Source organism: Lynx canadensis, chromosome C1 (genome assembly GCF_007474595.2).
Source record: "Lynx canadensis isolate LIC74 chromosome C1, mLynCan4.pri.v2, whole genome shotgun sequence".
Classification (NCBI taxonomy): Eukaryota; Metazoa; Chordata; class Mammalia; order Carnivora; family Felidae; genus Lynx; species Lynx canadensis.
In genome coordinates, this window is record NC_044310.1 from 131151061 (window position 1) to 131172683 (window position 21623).

Genomic DNA, 21623 nt, shown 5'->3' on the forward strand with positions numbered 1-21623 from the left:
TAACAAAACTATAACAATTTTCTATTTTCATTTGTCTCTGTAAGTCTTATGATGACTTACAGAGAGAAATGAGAAAAGAACATAGATTCTATGGTTCCATCACATCAATTACTCCGAGGAGATCATTTTCCAATAGACAGGAGGTCATGTAATTTTAATAATTATAGGTGACAATAAAGATCGTGGAGGAAATAAAGGGTTAAAAATTATCTCTAACAAGTACATCCAGTTCATTGGGAATGGGGTAGCAGGATGAAAGTGAAACAAAGAAGAATGAAGGCAAATCTGTTTTGTGTTGGCAAAAACTTCCTGCAGTGTCCTTCCTTTATCCTTCTTTTCACGCCTCTTCCTCCGTCCTTTCACAAACTAGTTGTTGATCATAATCTTTCTCTCTTCCAACATTTGTTGCTAAAGAACCGTGACAGGAACTGTCACAATTGTCATGTCTGCTAGTTTGCATATAGATTTTATTTGGAAGTCAAACAAGACAGTAGCTATACCTTTGGGAAACCTTTCAATTATTTATATGAGATCAATAAAAGGGAGCCAGTAGAAATTAAACTTCCTTGGGTCTGACCAGTCCTGTTGATATGGGATGCTCCAATGAAACGTCTTGCTGGGATGACATTTTTCTGTAAGTAATTTCTATTCTTGCCAAAAGATACTTGCCTGTTGCTTTGACAAAAGGTGTAACAGTCACAGCTTATGAAACTCTCACTAAGCGAACCATGTAGATCTGCTACTCCCTGCTTCTTCGCAGTGTCATCCCCATGTAAAGAAAGGGAGTTTACATTCTAAGTTCCTGTAATTTTCTCTTTGCCAATGGTACTTTAATTAGACTGCCCACTATATAATTCATTTTCTTCTTACTGCCTTTCTTCTTCCCTTTTCTCAAGTATTGAGGGGTTACCAGGTACCAGAGTTTCTTAAATAAGAATCCAAAGGAAACTAATATTTATTCCATGTATTTTTTAAACTCATACACGAACAGGAAATACCATCCCCTAAACCAACAATTGCAATAAAATGCATTGACTGTCAAAATAAATAAGTGTAATTTTAATCATACGGATTCTCAAGGTTTTTATGAAAGGATTTATAGAGGAAGTTTAAACAGAAATGGAACTATTTAAGAAAAGGCTTTTCCTGTGTAAGGATAATTAGAAATGCAGTGCATCTGCAGTGTAAATCCTGTAATAGTAAATGCTGTAAAAGACGGAGAAACAGTCCATGCACTGGTCATGAGAAAGGGATTTCATATGTTTTGTTCACCACCTTACCACCATGTTCAGTATTATAACTGGGACATAATAAGCATTCAATAAAAACTGCCAATGTAATGAATGAATTAATGAATGATGTAGCATATGCAGAAAACAAGGAATATAAATTAAAATTTCACATAACTCAGTTCCAGTAGAATAAGGGTCATGTTTGTCTGTATGATAGGCACCGTGTGTGTCTGTGAACCAAATATCTAATACTGCACCATGATTATAACAACTGCTCAGTATATTTGTAGAAATTAATCAAAGGTTATCCAGCAATAAAGTAATTTAAGTAAAACAGCTCAACAACCAATGGCACTGGTGTATCTGTATTGGCAGCAATACAGAAAACATTACTTGTAGGTATTTTTTCAATTATCAGAAGATTTCAATCAAGGATAAATTACAGTACAGTTGATGAGTATGTGTGTGTGTGTCTGTATTTGGGGGTTACTTAATTATTATTTTAGACTCAAAAGCGTAAAGAAAGAACAGAATACTGAACCTACGTGCCCATCATGCTTGTTTAACAATGACGAACACTTCACTATTCATGTTTCATACATCCTCCATTACACTTATTTATAGTCCTAAGTGTTGTTATACATAACAACAATAGTATCACAACATTCGCAATATCACAAAATTTGCCCAAATCCCTAAAGTTATTAGTCTAAAGTCTAATAACTTAGACTTACTCTAAAGTTATTTCCTATCAATACCTAAAATTTTCTCATTTTTAAAATATTGTTTGGTAAAATAAGGATCTAAAAGAAGTCTATACTTTTGAATTTGGTTTGAGTTTCTTTAAATGAATAACTATTTCCCATTCTCCTAGGTGTGTGTGTGTGTGTGTGTGTGTGTGTGTGTGTGTGCGCTTGTTTGTTTGTTTGTTTTTCTAATGCTATTTACTACTTGCAGACAGACACTAGGTCATTTGTTCTACTGAATGTCCCACATTCCAAATTGGGCTGATTGAATCCTAAGAAGGATACCTTCGGAACATCTAAAGTGACTAATGAGCTTTTTGTTTTTTAAAAGCATTATTATACACACATGTATTTTTATACACTTATTACATTTCAATCCATTAAAGTCATTTTTCTTTCTGATGTCCAAGCTGTCTCTTTCATTAGTAGAAACCCCTTCAATTATCTCCTATGTATTCGGGACACTATACTAATAGTCTTATTTTGGCTTAACAAGATAGTAGTGACTCATTTTGTCAATTTCCTTCTCAGACCTATAAGTGGACATTTCTCAAAGGAGTTTTGTTTCCTTTAATAGGAAAATGGTATTTAGAGGCCACTGTATGAATGTTAAGGACAGTCTATAATGCTGAGATGTCACTAGTTTTAGAATTTTTAAGTGGCAGAGCTAAGAATTATATATTTTTAGAAAGAGAAAGATAAATCAAAATCTCCTACTGATATTTTTGAATTTAATATTACATAATTTTATTTACATTTTTTGTTCCTACATTTGTATCTCCTTTCTTTTACTTCAAACTTTTAAGTGCTAATAATATGAAAATAACTAAGCATTTGATCTACCCTACTCAGGGTATACGAGTTTCAAATTAGCAAAACCAACATTATTAATAACAAGCATATGAACACAGTTTAAGATTCCTTTGCATTTCTTTTTGTCCTTACAATGCATTATACTGGATGTAGAGTCCAAATACTATATTTTAAAGTCACTTTAAATATTTCTTCTCTGGGAATTAATCACTCAATCTCTGTATGCCACTGATGTGATACACAATTATGCTGATCCGAGTGTTTATTATTATTATTTATTATTATTAATATTATTATTATTATTATTGTTTTGGCCATAATGAACAAGCTAATTATATGATCAGTTAACATCCTTACAAAAACTAATCCTCACAATTTTATTTTTTATTCCTAAGTTGAGAGTACCCTGTATGTAATTTGGTTGTCTAGCCATTTGTTTGTTCCTTTGTTTGTTAGTCAATTCAACCTGTAATTCTCACCTTTAGAAAGAAAAGAGGAATCAACTGCCTATAGTGTTAGACACTTCATTACTTATAAAGACCACCTTTAAGAAAGTTATTTTGGTTCCCTAGGGGCATTACCATGAAAATGTCTGTAATGGAGGTCTATCCAGCCATCAAAGAACTACATCCATGAACTTAGGGCATGAGATAAATGGTGTTAATAAGGACATTTACTTTCACTTGAATAAGATTTTGGAAAATAAGTGTTTGATTCTGTATATATACCTTGGATGTCTAGTGAATAACATGGAAGATGCAATTATAAGCCTTAAACAGTATATCTCCACCTCTTGATGTTTCACAGATTACACAGGGGTGGTGAAACAGGTTTTAAAGAAAAAAAAAAAACTATTACATGGTATGGATGAGTTTATGTGAAAAGTATTTGTCTGACTGGGAAACATTTAGTATAATTTTTGAATAAATTGATACTAAATAAAAATGTAGTTGGGCAGTAAGAATGTAGCTCTCCTATGAATTAAAAAAACTGAAAAAAGAATTTTGTTTGGACTTGTTTGTGACTAGCCCCATGCATATAAGTGCTATGTTTCAACTTCTCCTAAGAGACCTCTGCAACCTCAAGGTTTAGGTTTTCTGGCCTTTGGGTGAGAAGTTAAATACATTTGTTTCCAAAATCTAGGCTCCTGAATGTGACTGGGGACTTTTCCAAGATAGTGTGAAAATGGAGAATTGTCAAATCTTAATACGAATACCCGCAGACTGGGAAAGAACTAGTCTGTAGTCTGTATGGGTTCTGTAAATAGTAGAGACCTACAGTGTCTCCCAAAGATGTAGGAAATTGGTGGATGGCTAATGATGTTTGACCTGAAACACAGAAACCTCTACAGCAGCAGAGAATCTCTCTAGGCAAACCTATAGTTATTGGAAGGACCTTCATGAGGGGTAGGTGCTTATGTGTGTCAACCAGAGGAGCAGAGCTCTAGGGAGTCATTGTACCCTGGAAGGAGGCATGCTGGTCACTGAGGACAAGAAAACTAATTTTTCCTTTATTTATGACTAGGCTTGGTGTCACCAGTGTTGTGTTCCTGATATTAACATGGAAAATCATTAACAGAAAACCGTGAAGTGACTCTTGCTGGACTTTTCTGTGATACTAGAGAGTAAAGGATTAGAGTTCGTTTTAGATTTGATTGAAAAAAAAATATATATATATAATCATGTGTCATGTATTATTTTTAAAGCTCCATGGAGTAATTAACAGCTGAAACACAAATACATAGTTGCATAAATAATGAATTGTGTGAAGTATTACAAGTGTTAACACAATTTTAAGTTTACAGAATTATCCAGAGATATTTTACACTTTATTCACTTAAGCTGTGTGTACACAGACCTTATTATAAATGGATTGTGATTCATCATCTAAGCAAAGCTGAACCTGTGGTTTCATGAAAATTGATGACCCACATCGGAATCTATAAGACTGTATCTATTGAAGAAAGAGACTAGGGAGAAGAGACTGTTTAAAATGCATAAAAATATTAGTCCTGACTATAAATACTGCAGCAAATTTATGAACAAATTCACAGATGGCAAGGGCATCAGCTATAGGGAATAGGGTTTCCAAACATCCTATTCCCAACCCAGCTATTCACCACTTGAGGTAAAACAGACTATAAAGTTAACTGTCAATAGTAGCACAAGAACTATTCCCCGTACTGTGTGTGTGCGGCACAGAGCTTAGATATAATACTACTTATCTCACTGTGTCAGGAGTAAAAGAGTATTTCAGAGATGTCCATGACAGACTCACTGGATTGAATAATAATAATTATAAATGTGACTCTAAAAAACTTTCTTTTTTGTTTGGTTTTACAAAGTTGCCTACCTCATCGGAGCCATCTGCACAGTCAAAATCTCCATCACACCAGAACCTCGAAGAAACACAGTCCCCATTGGCACAGAGAAAATCTTTCAATGTGCAGGTCTGAGGCTCTGGAGACAGAAAAATAGCACAGGCTTATTCGATTATATGCAACTACATTCTAAATTTATATGACATATAGCATGAGGTAGCAGTAAGAAAAAGGAGGTTAGCCAAGCAATTGTATAGGAAGCCAATAAATAGTTTCGAAAAAGTGTTTCATGAAGCATCTATGGTACACAGTATGATGATTTTTCAAATTTATTTTAAAATCATGAATAGAAAGTGGCATTACAGAAACAAATTGATAAAAAGACAAAAGATAGCTTACTGTTTGGTAAAAATACAACATCAAAGTAAAGTAAGACATAAGAATCTACATATTACAGAATAACAAATCTTTTCCAGTTGTTGGAACTCTAAGTCATTTTATGTTTTTACCTTAAGACATTTTGTGACTCTGTACCTATGGGGCTATTTATTAATTGAGTAGTAAGTCTAGGTTTTGACTCTTGACTTTTATATTGTATTCTAACAAATTTCTAATTCTTCAATTTTGTCCCCAGAGAGTCTAGAGTTCATAAAACAGGAAGAATACAGGGGGAATATTATTGGACATGACTGGGTGGGTAAGAGTTGAAAGGACACAAGGAACTTCACTTTTTAAAAACTGCCTTTTGGGGCACCTGGGTGACTCAGTCAGCTACGTGCCCAACTTTGGCTCAGGTCATGATCTCATGGTTCGTGAGTTCAAGCTCCACATTGGGCTTGCTGCTGTCAGCACAGAGCCTACATTGGATCCTCGGTCCCCCTCCCCCTCTGCCTCTCTCTCTCTCTCTCAAAAATAAACATTAAAAAATAACTGAAAACTGCCTTTTTGTTTATGCAAATGTTTGCTCATGTCCTGCAGCATTTACCTGCCATTTTAAGTAATTTGCCAGTTATTGATTTAATTATGCTTCGCCATAGTCCACATAGGATATAAGCCAAATAGTACGACTTACTGCTTGGCTTAACTCCTATATAGAATATGTTTCATCTGCACAATGACGTAGGATTCCAGGAATTGATATGACTGCTACAGATCATCTCTTGTTTACTTTGTGTTCTTTAAATAGAACTGGTATCTGGCATGATGGAAGACCCCTTTTTGTTTTCTCTACTCATTAACTGTATTTACAGCTGCCTCACACGCAATAATAGGAGAAAGGAAGGAAGGAGGAAGGAAGAATAACAGAAACTTAAGGAATATCCGTATGAAGCCTATTTTCTGCATAAATATTGTGAATAATTTCGCCCACATTTGATTACTGCTATACACAATCACTCAGTTTCTAGCTAAAGGGTAACATCAAGAATGCTTGGCGTCATGAAGGCTCTTATATTTCTATATAGAGATCCCTCCTGAGACCACTGGGAGAACTATGGAAAGTGTAAATATGTATCAGCATTTTGTTCTGCTCTGAGACTTTATATACTAAAATGTGAACTTCAGGCTATGAATAAGAGAAAATACTATTCAGTGGAATGAGAAAAAGCCACATAACAGGAGGATCCCTTCATTTCTCAACACCCCATTGTTTAGTGAGGATGACAATAGCACTTTCTCTTTTCATCTTTGCATTATATTTACATACATTATCCCTTAATCTTAAACAATTTATAACAATAATAATTATTACCAGCTACTGGTTGCTTATTTGTTGTTAGGCACTAAATGAAATTAATGCTAAGTACTTGAATTAACTCAACGATTAATTCTAACAACTGTGTAAGGCAGGTGCTACTATAGGACCCTTTTGCCAATGAGTAAGTTGAGGCACTGAGAGGATAAGGAACTGTCTCCAAATCACCCTGCAGGCAAAAGAGCCAGTACTGAACTTGAACCTAGACGATCTAATACCACGGCCTGTACTATTTAATACTAGGCCATATCATTGTCTCCCTTACTACCGAAGAAATAACAAGTGTTCACATATTACAGAGATGAACAATAAAGGCCTGGGAAGTCATGTTACTTGTCCAAGGTACATGGCTAACAATGTATACTTCACTTAGAAATAAAAGAGAACTCTTTTCTCTTATCATTCTTCCATACTGAAGCCATTTCACCCTCCTGTTTACACACGAGCAGTTTTCTTCTTAGGGAAAAGAAATTGTAGTGAAATTAATAAGTTTATTAATCAGTGCTCAATTTATTTAATAATGGAAAATAACAATCAAAATGATTTTCATTAAAAATCAGAGAGCATTTTTTAAACACACACTTAGATGTTTAAAAGAAACAGCATTAGAAACTTTGAATTTATGTATTTGGAGGTGTCTGAACAGAATATATTTATCCTTTAATATTCTAACTTGACTTTATGCTAATTAAACTCAAGTGTGTTCATCACGTGCTAAACAGAAATGACATCACAGACTTTGACACACTTTTCTATAGGCAGGGTTGGATGTTGCTGATCTAAGGTGATAACAAGTATAAAGTACTTCAATCATTCACCCAGTAATTCCACACAACACTTGTTCTATAGAGACTTTGCTAACATTGCTAATTACTCTGTTTTAATAGGGGAGGAGAGGAACTGAGTGATTTTTTGGAAAAAAATTTTTTTCAGTGCATATGAAAATAGGTATGTTTCTAGCATGAAATGCCAGCAAAACCACTTCTGAATAATAATCATGAATTATTTATACGTATACAAATGTCATCAAGAATGGGATAGCAAGTCTGTTTTTAACTCTCATCTGTATGCCTCAGAATCTTTTGCCACTGGATGTCTCAAAATGAAACTTTCTCTTGAGAAAACCGTAATTAAGTTATGAGACAAGGTCCTGAGGGATTGCATTCTCTTGCTGTTTCTTAACTTTGATCTTAACTTGGATAAAGTAAAAGACCAATGTTTAGATGTTGGCATGATAGTTAGCTTTTTTGTTAAAAAGAAGAACAAAATGATCATACCTGGAAGATAACCCATTTGGAAAGAAAATTTGAATTTGAAATTTCCTCCAGTATTTCCAAAATGTTTTTCTCACATTAACTTTTTCTGATATTGCCTATGTCTCCAGATCTAAAGTAGATAGGGAACCCCACGCATGAAAAATTAACCAGGTTTTCCATAAGTCTCATTTAAACATGCCAAATCAACAACAAAGAAGCCTTCACAGGATATTTTGGAAAACTGATCTGGATTCTATAATGAAAATAAAAAATAGGGGCATTATATAGATAAGTCATTTCCTTCGATACTAAAGGAAGAAAAGCATACAGCTTCAAAACTCAAAAGAACTTTGGAAGCTATCTTGCACAAAATGGAAAAAAAAAACTAAGTTTAGAAAATAAAAGTGAGTTTCAAAGCCACAGAGTTAGTGGCAGAGCAGAAAGGCTTCCAGACTCCAATTTCTCTGCTGAGTATATTATCATAAACCCTTGGTGATAAGTTCAAAAGTTATATAAATGTGGGTGTAAGCATCTGAGGAGAATTTTTAGAATACAATTAGTATAACTGACATGCTATACAAATAATCTTCTGATATAAATTCAGTGTGAAAGTACTAGAAATTCAAATAAGGCAGACACAGCTTGTCTCTCTACGAAAACTGTAATCTGGCTGATCAAGTTATTTAGTGCTTTTATATCTATTCGATTGTTAGCTACTTCTTAATAATGAAAAGATATGAAATAATTTATTTTGCACATCAGTTACTTAGCAGGTGTACATGCCGCATACATTACATTTATTGCTGATAAAGATAGCATAGGTGCTGAGACTTGTCAGATATTTTCAAACCTTTGATACAGATGACAAAGTAACTCCAGTGACAATAAAATTTTCTTGTTTCTAAGAGCATAAATCATTGTTGGAGCAAAGTGTCCCTGCTGAACACTTTACAAGGGAAATGATCAGCAGATGATGAAGAAAATGACAATGGACTAATTATGCTATATAAATACAAAAAAGGAGAAAGCATATTAGATTGAAAACATATCTGGTAGTTAATTGCTTCACTATGATGTAAACTCTTCCCATATCTATGCCTGGAGTGTTTACCACACAATTTAAAAAGTAAACTCATTATATCAGATTCATAAACACAAAAATCCAAAAGCGATTTTAAAAATAAACTGCTAATATTATAAATGTGTCAGGCCCTGTGCTAAACCCTGAGAAATAGCTCTACTCCCTACCCTGTCTGCAGACATTTAAATAGGAACTCAGATAAATGTGTAAGGGAATGAGTGGATCAATGGAATGCACTTGAGTGTTGGTTGATAGAATGTGGTCACATAAAAAAAATGCTACTGTTGTTTTTAACACTAAGGCTAATTTACTATCTCTGCTATATTCCACTACTTAATAATTGCTAACAATAATTGCTCAAATATGAATCAAAATGCATACAATTGACTAATGATATTTAGACAATATGGTAACATTATACTGTTATCTTTTGGGGTATACTGTTATCATTTATATATATTTAAATTAAATATATATGTGTTGGGGGCGCCTGGGTGGCTCAGTTGGTTAAATGTTTGACTTTGGCTCAGGTCACGATCTCACCATTTGCGAATTCGAGCCCCACATCGGGCTCTGTGCAGACAGCTCAGAGCCTGGAGCCAGTTTCAGATTCTGTGTCTCCTTCTCTCTCTCTGTCCCTCCCCTGCTTGCATTCTGTCTCTCTCTCTCAAAAATAAATAAAGATATACATATACATATATATATATATATGATGTGATATATATATATAGTCCTGATTATAATATATAAATAATAATTTATATGCATATATAATACAGTTTTATTGTAATTATATATTTCTAAAATTATAATAATTAAATAAAATTATAAACTTTCAATGGATAGTTAAAAAAATGGGAAATATCTCGATAACATTTTACACATGAGAAGTAATTGTTCTACTGCTGACCTATATATGACCAACCTCTTGGTGCTTTATGTAGTTATGTTGTATTCTTTTCTCTCTTTTCATAGGCTCCACTTCTGCCCATGTAGAACTGTTGACATTTTCAATGTTTAAACTTTCTCATTTCTTCAGGTCTATTCAGATGGTACCATCAAACACCACTCAATTATCTTGATCCCTTGAGCCTTCCTCTCACACATTCTTACACGTTTAATATGTTATCAGTTCTGATACTGGTTCTGTGTATCCCCTCTATCCTTCCATTCACAACTATAATATGCTTCATTCTTGTTCACTGTCCTCTCGCCTCTGCAAATTCATCAACATTGTTATCTTAGGCCACATACCCAGAGTGAATGGGGACTAAAAGTGGACCACACATAATGGGGTATTTTATACTGCAATGCTTGATATTGCAGGCACTCTCTTGCTTTTCCTAAGGGTTCTGTGGCGATGGCTACAGTGATTTCTCACTGTTTGCCCAGAGACAAGTGAGAAGCTGTGTTCCTTCTCCTTGAGTTCTTGCAAAATCATACCCAACCACTTTGGAAACCCCAGCAGACTCAGAAACAGGTTATCTCCACCCTTCATTCTTCCTCCCATTCTTCAGTTATAGCAGTAGTTTAACTTCTATATAATTTCAACCACTCCTTGAATAAAAGGTTTTCAAAGATGTAAGTTTCTAATGTGGCCTTCTCACTTACCCTCTCTTTCAGTCATTGTGCTATTCTTCTCAGGTATCTTATTGACAATTAACACTAAATGTATCCCAAACTAAGCTAAGTAGTTATATGCATATTTAAGCTCTGAAATGGAAGTGAATTAAATAGAGAGTGTATATGTAATTGCTTCTTTTTTGCATTTACTCTTCTATTCCTGCCATTCTTACCTCATTAGGTTTTTATTTTAATCACTGGAAAGAATCTGAAAATCTGCTATATAAAGTTTTTTCAGAGTTACTGATTAAAAGAATCTAGAACACTCTAAGTAAGATCAGTTGAGAGACACATATATGATGGAGTAATAAAAATTCCCATAATCAGAGTATTCCATAATCATAACGATCCAGAGATTTCACAGTTAATGGACCTGATCCTCAAACACCAGTCAGATTAAAGTTCAAAAGTTATTTTTAAAAAGTTGATATTTTGCAAACTGAATATCCAAGTGGTTTATGAAGGCTATGACTCTACTAATTATATATTTTTATATAACCTCTTCCTATGCTTTAATGTAACAGTTTCTATTTCATCTCCTGTATCTTGGGAAATGATTGTTCTTAGACTAATGTATAAGATTAAATACTATTGGGGGCACCAGGGTGGCTCACTCAGTTAAGCATCCAACTCTTGGTTTCAGCTCAGGTCATGATCTCACAGTTCATGGGATCGAGCCCCTCATTGAGCTCTACACTGACTATGTAAAGCATGCTTGGGATTTTCTCTCTCTCCCTCTCTCTGCCTCTGCCTCTTCCCTCTCTATATCCCCCCCCACATTCCCTAAATAAATAAATAAATAAATAAATAAATAAGAGTAGACACTTGTTTTCACCAAATCCTTTTGGAAGTAGCAGAATATTTAATAAATGAATTTGATTATTATCTTATTTTAAGCATGATTATATTGCTTTTTTTGTTTAAATGCTGCTAAGAAATATATTCAGAAATTAATGTTAGAATATAAACATGCTGTCACAATTTATACATACTGCCACACTTTTAGAAAATAAAATTGTTGGACAATTATTGTCTTTAAATTTATTACATAAAAATGCAGGAGGCAGATGATGATAATAGTGTTATTCTATTTTCAGAGAAAAGCATCCTGAATACATATGGTGTTCTCTACTCCAGAGAGAATAAATGATATTTTGCCGAAAGATGCTCTTGGGTAAATTTGTAGTGTAAAAGGATTTGAGACTGAAATGAAATGAATACCATCCGTTAAAGAATGATATGTTTTGTACTGTCTCCACATCATTCAGCTCTTTGTATGAACTTGCATCAAGGGCTTACTGTGTTGCATACTAATGGGTTGCACTAAACCTCATGACACTTTCATACCAATTCTGATAACTACAAGAAAATAACTTCCAGTATGAACATTTCAATAATTCCACCATTTGAGATTCAGGTCAATTTAGTCCGAATATTCTTGTCCAATGTGATATATTTATAAAATGTGAGCTGTGGGACAGATAGGTTCAAATTCATACCTTAAACTGACTAACATTGCTCTCCTGCTTATTGAATATGCTTCATGCTCACAGTGTTCTCAAGCAACAGCTACTTACTACAGTTTTCTTCATCTGAATTATCACTGCAGTCATTTTGGCTATCACACCGCCAGTGATCTGGAATACAGTTGTTGTTTTTACACTGGAATTCATGAGGTCCACAAGTCTTTTTGTCTGTAATAGAAAGAATCAGAGTTTGCATCACTGACTTCCATGAAGATATCCCTCACAATATCCTTACTGTCATGCCAAATTCAGGGCGTATGACATTTCCTCAGACCTTAATTCAGTTACTGAGAAGCATCTCTAGGAAAAACTGAAGTTAAGTGCTAAATAAATTCATCCTACTGTCTTGTTTTATGTTATCAGTCATAGGCTTTCATCACTAGCCAATTATAAGCAATTGATTGGCCCACCCAAACAAAGTCAACACAAATCAATCAAAAAAATCAAAACTATTAAGACTACCATTCTCTTTAGGATACTCCATCCCTAAGCCACCTTCCTATTTCTTTGCATAAGACAGCAAAAATAAATGGTTATTAGTCAGACTCTGAGGTTGTCATCTTGTCTTCCTCCCTAAGAATTTCTTACTCATAATCAACCTATCAACTGATCTAAACTCATAGATTATAATAGAACTTGTAGTGTACAGACCTTGAAAATTAATGAAGTATCATGTCATTTGATTTCTAAACAATCCCACTGAGTACAAGGCCAGGTATTAACTAGCCTTTCACTTTACAAATGACAAAACAGAGACTTAGAGTCTAGAAGCCTGATGAAGTTTTACTACCATTAAATGGCACAGTCAATGTGTGTGTGTGTGTGTGTGTGTGTGTGTGTGTGTGTGTGTGTGTTTACTCCTGCTTCAGTGCTCTTTACAAGAAACCTGTGTCCAGAATTGAGCCAGAATCAGAATGCATGCAATAAGAATATATCTAAATCTTAGGTCATATATTCTTAAATTTTCACAAGAGTAATAGCTAACTGTATACAGTCTAAAGCAGTGCTTCTGAAACTTTAATGCACACACATATAAATTACTTCGGAATTTTGCTAAAATGGAGATTGTGATTCTGTAGATCTGGATTTCTAAGAAGCTCTCTAGTGAGGGGCGCCTGGGTGGCGCAGTCGGTTAAGCGTCCGACTTCAGCCAGGTCACGATCTCGCGGTCCGTGAGTTCGAGCCCCGCGTCGGGCTCTGTGCTGATGGCTCGGAGCCTGGAGCCTGTTTCCGATTCTGTGTCTCCCTCTCTCTCTGCCCCTCCCCTGTTCATGCTCTGTCTCTCTCTGTCCCAAAAATAAAAAAATTAAAAAAAAAAAAAAGAAGCTCTCTAGTGATAACACTGTCCTTGGTCTATGAAACACCCTGATTACCAAGGGTCTGAAAGCTAAAGATGGAAGGAATTCAATAATATAACAATAATAAAATTGTAAATGCTAATGTGTAAATTAGGACACATTCCCTATCTTGACTCCTTACTCTCAGGTGTATTACAGATGGACAGTGAGTTTAACAACTCAGACTAATAAAATAGATTAACTAAAGGAGAAGATAAGCAATTTGGTGGTGTTTGCTTTAAAATATGTCTTGTAAAATTCAAATAAAATTATGAAAGCAAAAGTGATTTAGATATAATTGGAAAATTAAATAATGAACATCTATTAAGGATCCAACCTACCTCTTGACTAAGCATTTTCCTAAAACATGATCATATTCAGCCTTCATAACATCCCTAAGAAGTATTATTATATGTACTTAAAATAATGAGAAAAATAAGTTTCAAGGAGTTTAAGCAATTTCTCCAATATTACAAAGATATTAAATGACAATGGAAAAATTTATATCCAGATCTCACTACAGAAAAATATACATTTCTGTAGAAATTCTCATGATAGACTTCAAATTTTTCAAACCTTTCAAAATTTTCTACAGATAGATAGTCCTTATATATAAATACATATAACGAGCCTGTATTTCCCTTCCTCCTTCCCTCCCTTTCTTCCTCCAGCCTACCTGCCTATTAGTCAGTACCTAACTTGTGTCACTGTGTTGAGTGCTGTGTTTTGTGGTATATCCTTTTCACTTGTGTTACACGTTAAATTAGAGTTTAAAATTGGCTTAAAATCTATAAGTTGCCTTTTAGTATTGTTGATTGTTTCCTTTGCTGTGCAGGGGCTTTTTATCTTGATGAAGTCCCAATAGTTCATTTCTACTTTTATTTCCCTTGACTTCGGAGGCAGATGGAACTAGAGGGTATTATGCTAAATGAAATAAGTCAGTCAGAGAAAGACAGATATCATGTTTTCACTCATATGTGGAATTTGAGAAACTTAACAAAAGACCATGGGGGAAAGGAAGGGAAAAAATAGTTTCAAACAGAGAGGGAGGCAAACCATAAGAGACTCTTAGTACAGAGAACAATTGAAGGTTGATGTGGGGGGAGGGGAAAATGGGTGATGGGCATTAAGGAGGGCACTTGTTGGGATGATCACTGGGTGTTGTATGTGAGTGATGAACCATGGGAATCTACTCCCAAAACCAAGAGCACTGTATACACTGTATGTTAGCTGACTTGACAATAAATTATATTTAAAAAATAAAATTAAGTAAATAAATAAGAGAAAAAAATAATAAAATTGGCTTAAAATATGCAGAAGTCTAACACAGCATTTTTCACATTTCACTCAGTCAAGAAATGTGTTAGGATGATTGGAATTTCAATAATGACCACTCAAAATAGGGGTTCAGTACTGAACTATGTATATGGTTGTTTCATTTTAGCAATTAAAACAAACTTTTCTGAAGCCACTACTCTATGCTTATCTAAGATTAGGTTTATTAATTCCTCTCTATATGTTGTTTGCATTATTTTAAAATATTGTTTTAAAATTTTAGAATATAGGAAAGTAAGAAAGATCAGACTGGATCAAACAAATAGACTATGTGACTTAGAATTACAACATCGGCCCCAAGCAATTCCCCATGGCTATGCAAGGTTCACATTTGATACTGAGTATCAATACAATAAGCGTTTTGGAGTTTGTTTGTTTTTTTTCCTCCTAAATCCCATTTGTACATTTGTTTTCTATGTTTAAATATTTGTATCACATTTTGTGTTTGAAAGAGATCTGCACTTACTTTATTTCTTAACAAAAACAGTTACAGTTGATTGCTAAGATTTCAGTTAGGGCATACAGAAACAGTAACACTGAAAGGTTAATTGCCTTATGCGAGGCTATTCAAACGTTATGTTTCCAAATTATTATGTATTCCATATGCATTCCAAATGGCACTGCCTATAAAAGTAAGAAATACAAACTATACAGACCATATAGACTTTGTTCTTCATTTAAAGTCTCCCTTGAGGAGATTAAATATAAATATAATATATTTATATTATATAATATATAAATATATTTTAATAGGAAAATGTATTAGCAAGGTAAAATAGCAGTTATCAAATTGGCTACACGTTAATATCACCTGGGGAATTAAAAAAAAATTCCTTTGTCCAGTCAATATCCCACATCAATAAAATCTGGGTAGATCCCAGACATCAGTATTTTTATTAAAGCTAGCCAGCTGATTCCAATGACTAGGCAAGATTGAAAATCACTGGCCCAAAAACCTAACTGTAGAATAGAACATATAGAATTCCACATTATAATACTTTAGAGTAATTAATATAAAATCATCACACTATATAAAAGTTTTTATTTATTCAAATTATTAAATAGCATTGGAACAATGTAGTTTTTTTTATATTATAAGAATGGAGAAAAACAAATGGAGGATTTGAAAACTTTTTTTTTTTTAATTTACTATGTTCCCACATGAATTACAGATACTACTAGACATTTGATCCTCCTGGAGGGACTACCAAAATGTAAAACTATGTAGTATCTACTGCAATCCTATTGCCACTTACATATGCATGGGCTATTTCTGAAAATAATAGTAATAATGTCTTTGTGAGCAAGAACTGGAGAAGAGGGCTGGGATACAGGAGTGGAAGAGAAATTTAGTTTTCTCATTATACCAAAAGAAATCCAAAGGAATGTAAAAACTACTGAAAGTAATATGTGAATTTAGAAAGGATATAAATACAATGACTATATATATATATATATAATATATATATATATATATATATATTTGATTATATTTCTCTATGTTAGCAATAACCAAAATGAAACTAAAAAAAGAAAACTTTTACAAGGGCATCAATATAATAACGAATATTTAGGAATAAAACTAGTGAAATTTGTATAATACCTTCATACTGAAAACTGTAAAACACTACTGAGAAAAATGAATTCACACCTAAGAAAATGCACAATATATCATGTTCATGGATTAGAAAACTCAAATTGTTAAAATTTTCTTGAAATTAGTATAAAGATTTAATGGAACCCCCATCAAAATTCAGCAAGTTATATTGAAGAAACTGATTATCCTAAAATATACTGAAATGTAAAGGATCTAGAATAATCAATCAATAATGAAAAGAAGAAAAAAATTGGAGAATTTACAGTACCTGATCTCAAAGATTACTATAAAGCTATGATAATTGAGAAAATGTAGTGTTAAACAAAATGAAACCAGAAATATAAACAAATATATATGGTCAACTCATTTTCAACAAAGGCACAAAATCAATTTAATGAGCCAAAGAAAGTCCTTTTTAGCAAATATTGCTGAAACAATGGCTATCCATAAGGAAAACATAAATCTCAACCTAATATATTTCATACAAAAAATTAATTTGAGATGGGGTTCAGTCAATTAAACATACAACTCTTGATTTCGGCTCAGGTAATGATCTCATGGTTCATGGGTTGAGTCTCTCATCGGGCTCCATGCTGACAGCACAGAACCTGCTTGGGATTCTCTCTCTCTCTCTCTCTCTCTCTCTCTCTCACTCTCCTCTCTGTCTGCCCTTCCTTCCCTCAAAAATGAATAAACTTAAAAAATCTGAGATGGTGATAAACATAATGAATATGGAAAAATATTTTCATCATCTTGGAGTAGGCAAATATTTCTTGGACAGAGCACAAATAGCATTAATAATTAATACAAAATTAGTAAATTGGGCTTCAACAAAATTAAAATGTTTTATTCTTTAAAAAGTATCATTAAGAAAATGAATCGGCAAGCAACATATTAAGAAACATCTGCACCATATATATCTGGGAAATTACTTAGATCCAGAATATATAAAATTTCCTATATATCTTACACATTAGCAGACTAAAGACTTGAAAGCATACTTTATAAAATAAAAATATATTTGAATGGCAAATAAAGTTCTTAAAACCATTGATCATGAAGGTGATGCAAATTCAAACCACAATGAGATACCACTACATACCTAACGAAATTGCTCAAATCAAAGAAGCCACACTAAATTTTCATTACAATATAGAGAACTTGAAACTGTCTATTCTAGTTCTTAAAAGGGCAAACATGTATTTACCCTATAACTCAGCAATTTTATATCTAAGTGTTCATGGAAAATGAAAACAAATGTTAACAAAATAAATTTGTACAAGAATGGTTATAGCAGCCTTATTTATAATAATCAACTTCTAAAATAATCCAAGTGAGAATATATCCATTCAACTGAAAACTACTTAGGTATAAAAAAATAATGAATTACTAAGACATAACTAAGAAATCTTTTTAAAACGTCATGCAAATGAAAAATTCACAAGCAAAAGTGTAAATAGTATATGCACCTATTTATAACACACCCAAATACAAGTAAAAATAATCTGTGGTGATAGAGAGGAGTTAGTGGTCGTAGAGAGAAATGCTAGGGGAATTGACTAAAAGGTGAGCAAGAGTACTTTCTAGGGGAATTTAATGTAACAACATGCTGCATAAAATTGCCAAAACTCATCAAACTGAACATTTCAGATCTGAACACTTTATTTTATTTTAATTAAAAATGACTTTATTATTAGAATTGCTAGGCATTTGAAAAGTCCAAATGATTACAGTATGGTAAAGAATTATTTTACTCCCTGAATGCTCAGGTGTATTCAGAACAGAAGGGCAGTCTGAAAGATAATTCTTGTTTAAAACAAAACAAAACAAAACAAAAAAACAAAACAAAACAAACACTACTTATTTGGGGCATCGAGATTTAAATGTTCCATACTAATTATAGGCAATAGTATGTGTATATGTGTACGTCTGTGTTTATATCACATATATGTGTCTCCAGAGATTTCTTTATTTGGCATTTGAGGCTATCATGCCCTCATTCTGTCCTGTGCTAGATATTTGTAGTATCAGTTTGCAATTATCTATCTTCATTTTTCGGGTGATTTCAGTCCTAATGAGAGTACTGGATTTCCTTAAAGTGCACTTTGTTATCATCTGATATCTTTCTGACCCAAAGATACAGTTAGCTTTGCCCACCCTTAAAAAGCATATCTTTTGAAAATTTTAGATGGCATTCAAAAAATACAAATGAACTAGTATTTTATTATAGATCCCAACTATAGTATACATAATTGAGAATATAGAATATAAACGACTGTGTCTAAAATTTCATCCTTTTTGGAGGTGCCAAAGGTTTTATTTTAATCCCCGAGTTAAATAATGCTTCAGCCTACTTGTATCACTTTTTTTTTCCTCTTGAGACATCCCAAAAAAATGTATCCCACTAAAATGTTTCCAGTAATATTCAGTAGTGATAATATGTTATATGTTGGCCTTTCGTATATAACACATTTCATTTTTTCTGGTTAGCTCTGCAGCAGAGAACAAAATAACACATTATATTATTGGGGAAAATGTTAAGATCCTCAGTGAATATGTGACATGATGCCTATCGCATGTATATATTATATATTAAATATCCTAAAAAATAGTATTTAATGAAGCAATAGATATCTAGAAAATTGAAATTGTACACTGTTACACTAGTAATGTTGTATTATTGCCTTAGAAAATAAAATATCACTTGTAAATTTGTCATGTGTTTTATTCAACTGCTGATTAGGAAAAAATGGCTTGGGAAAATTTATATCTTGAGGTATAGAACTCAGTTGGCTATCAATTTGAAAATATAATACATAAATTAATTTTAGAGAAAATTTAGTAAGAAGATTTTAGCTTGTGATTTAAGAAATGCTGGCAATTCATCTCTACAAAAACAAAACAAAACAAAAAACAAAAAAAACAGGGATGTGGGGGGCTTGTCCTTGCTAATGTTTTTTGTTTGTAATCACCCCTTTCCATCTTCTAGTTTAGGAAACATGATTACAAATAGATAACTAACATGCAACAACTTTTGTTACCAAAAAGAACAACAAAAAAACAAAAACTCCAGTAAATATAGTCATAGAAACACTGAAGCAAAAGAACTGTGAGAACAGTAAACTGTAACCTCAGTCATGGTAGCTGCTTGTTTCTTTTATTCCAGATTATAACGTCATAGAGTCAGAAGTATGACACCAGAATTGGAGTACCTTCTCTTGTAGAAATCCTTGTCCTCCATTGGGGGCAGGATGACGATCTGTTAGCTATCAGAGCATAACTTCTTTATGTCATTCTTTCCATTTTTTTAAATCAACTTTGTATAATTCTGATCTCCCAGTCTAAATTCTCCTTAATGTTTCTGTTAGTATCATATAGAAATGAATCACCTATAAATGCTGCTTTACAAAAGTTCTAAACCTCCTTGACATTATGAGTTCCTCAACAATGATAAGGGAACATATTCTTTTCCTTATTTTCTATAGCGGATAGCATCTACTGACACATACTTTTTGGTGACATGAATATAGTAAATATTAGATATATACCATTATTAGTGGCTGAGTTTTTTTGGTCTTTTTGAAATTACTGTTCCTGACTTTTCTGTCACAGGAGAGGACCATATGACCCAGAGAGGCATCTTCCCCTGGACCACAATTAGTTTACAATGGTCATGTTATTCATGTTTAATGTTTATTTATTTTTGAGTGAATGAGAGAGAGAGAGGAAGAGAGAGAGAAAGAGAGGGAAGGACAGAGAGGGAAACACAGAATCTGAAGCAGGCTCCAGGCTCTGAGCTGTCAGCACAGAGCCCAACGCCAGGCTGGGATTTACAAACATTGAGATCATGACCTGAGCTGAAGTCAGACAGTTAACCAACTAAGCCACCCAGGCACCACCCGTGTTTTAAAAAAGAAAAAAAGAGGGGCGCCTGGGTGGCACAGTCGGTTAAGCATCCGACTTCAGCCAGGTCACGATCTCGTGGTCCGTGAGTTCGAGCCCCGCGTCAGGCTCTGGGCTGATGGCTCAGAGCCTGGAGCCTGTTTCCGATTCTGTGTCTCCCTCTCTCTCTGCCCCTCCCCCGTTCATGCTCTGTCTCTCTCTGTCCCAAAATAAAATAACGTTGAAAAAAAATTTAAAAAAAGAAAAAAAAAGAAAGAAAGAAAGAGAAAGAAAATATTTCACAGTTTATACCTGATAGATGATTTTTTCATCTTTAGTATTAAATGTAAGGAGGAGAGCAGTGCAAGGATAATAAGTGGCTAGACAATATCCTCAGGAACACAGATTTTTATCAATCTATTCTTAACTAATGGCTAGCTATCGCCTTGCAGGTCTGAAATAGAAAGACCAAGAATGCAAAAGAAGAAGCCCTTCTATTTGAGAAAACAAAAACAAAAACAAAAACAAAAAAGAACCTAACGTGGTCTTTCTGGAAGTCTCATATAACACCTCTACTTAAATTCCAATAGTCTGAACTTAGTCACATGATGAAAGCTCCCTATAAAGGGAGATGGGAAATGTGATGACTTATTCTGAATAGCAATGCGTCAACCTGAGATTTAGGGGTTCTGTTTCTAAGAGGTAAATAAAAACTGGTTATAGGGGTAGCCAATTTAGGAGTCTCCGTTAAAAAACCTAACAAAGCCAATTAAAGCCACTGGAGGTAATTTCCATGGTTACTGAAAGAGGGACTATTTCTTTCCTTTTGAGATTGTAAGTATTATTCCTTAAATTTCCATGGATCATTTTATTTCACTGTTTATTTTTATTTATTTTTGTTTGTTTCAGGTTTTTATTTAAATTCTAGTTAGTTAACATAGTGTACTATTGGTTTCAGGAGCAGAATTTAGTGTTTCATCACTTACATATAATACCCAGTGCTCATCCTAACAAGTGCCCTCCTTAATCTCCATCACCTATTTAGCCCATCCTCCTATTCACCTTCCCTCCTGCAACCCTCAGTTTGTTATCTATAGTTAAGAGTCTCTTGGGGTGCCTGGG

At 33.7% G+C, this 21623-nt stretch overlaps 1 protein-coding gene across 1 annotated transcript in view; it reads right to left on the reverse strand.

The window, feature by feature from the left end:
- The window catches only part of LRP1B (LDL receptor related protein 1B), a 282197-nt gene that overhangs the window by 152371 nt on the left and 108203 nt on the right, over positions 1-21623 (reverse strand). The window contains 2 exon segments of the mRNA XM_032594106.1: positions 5144-5250; positions 12402-12518. Of these exon segments, the coding sequence (XP_032449997.1) occupies positions 5144-5250; positions 12402-12518 (224 nt within the window).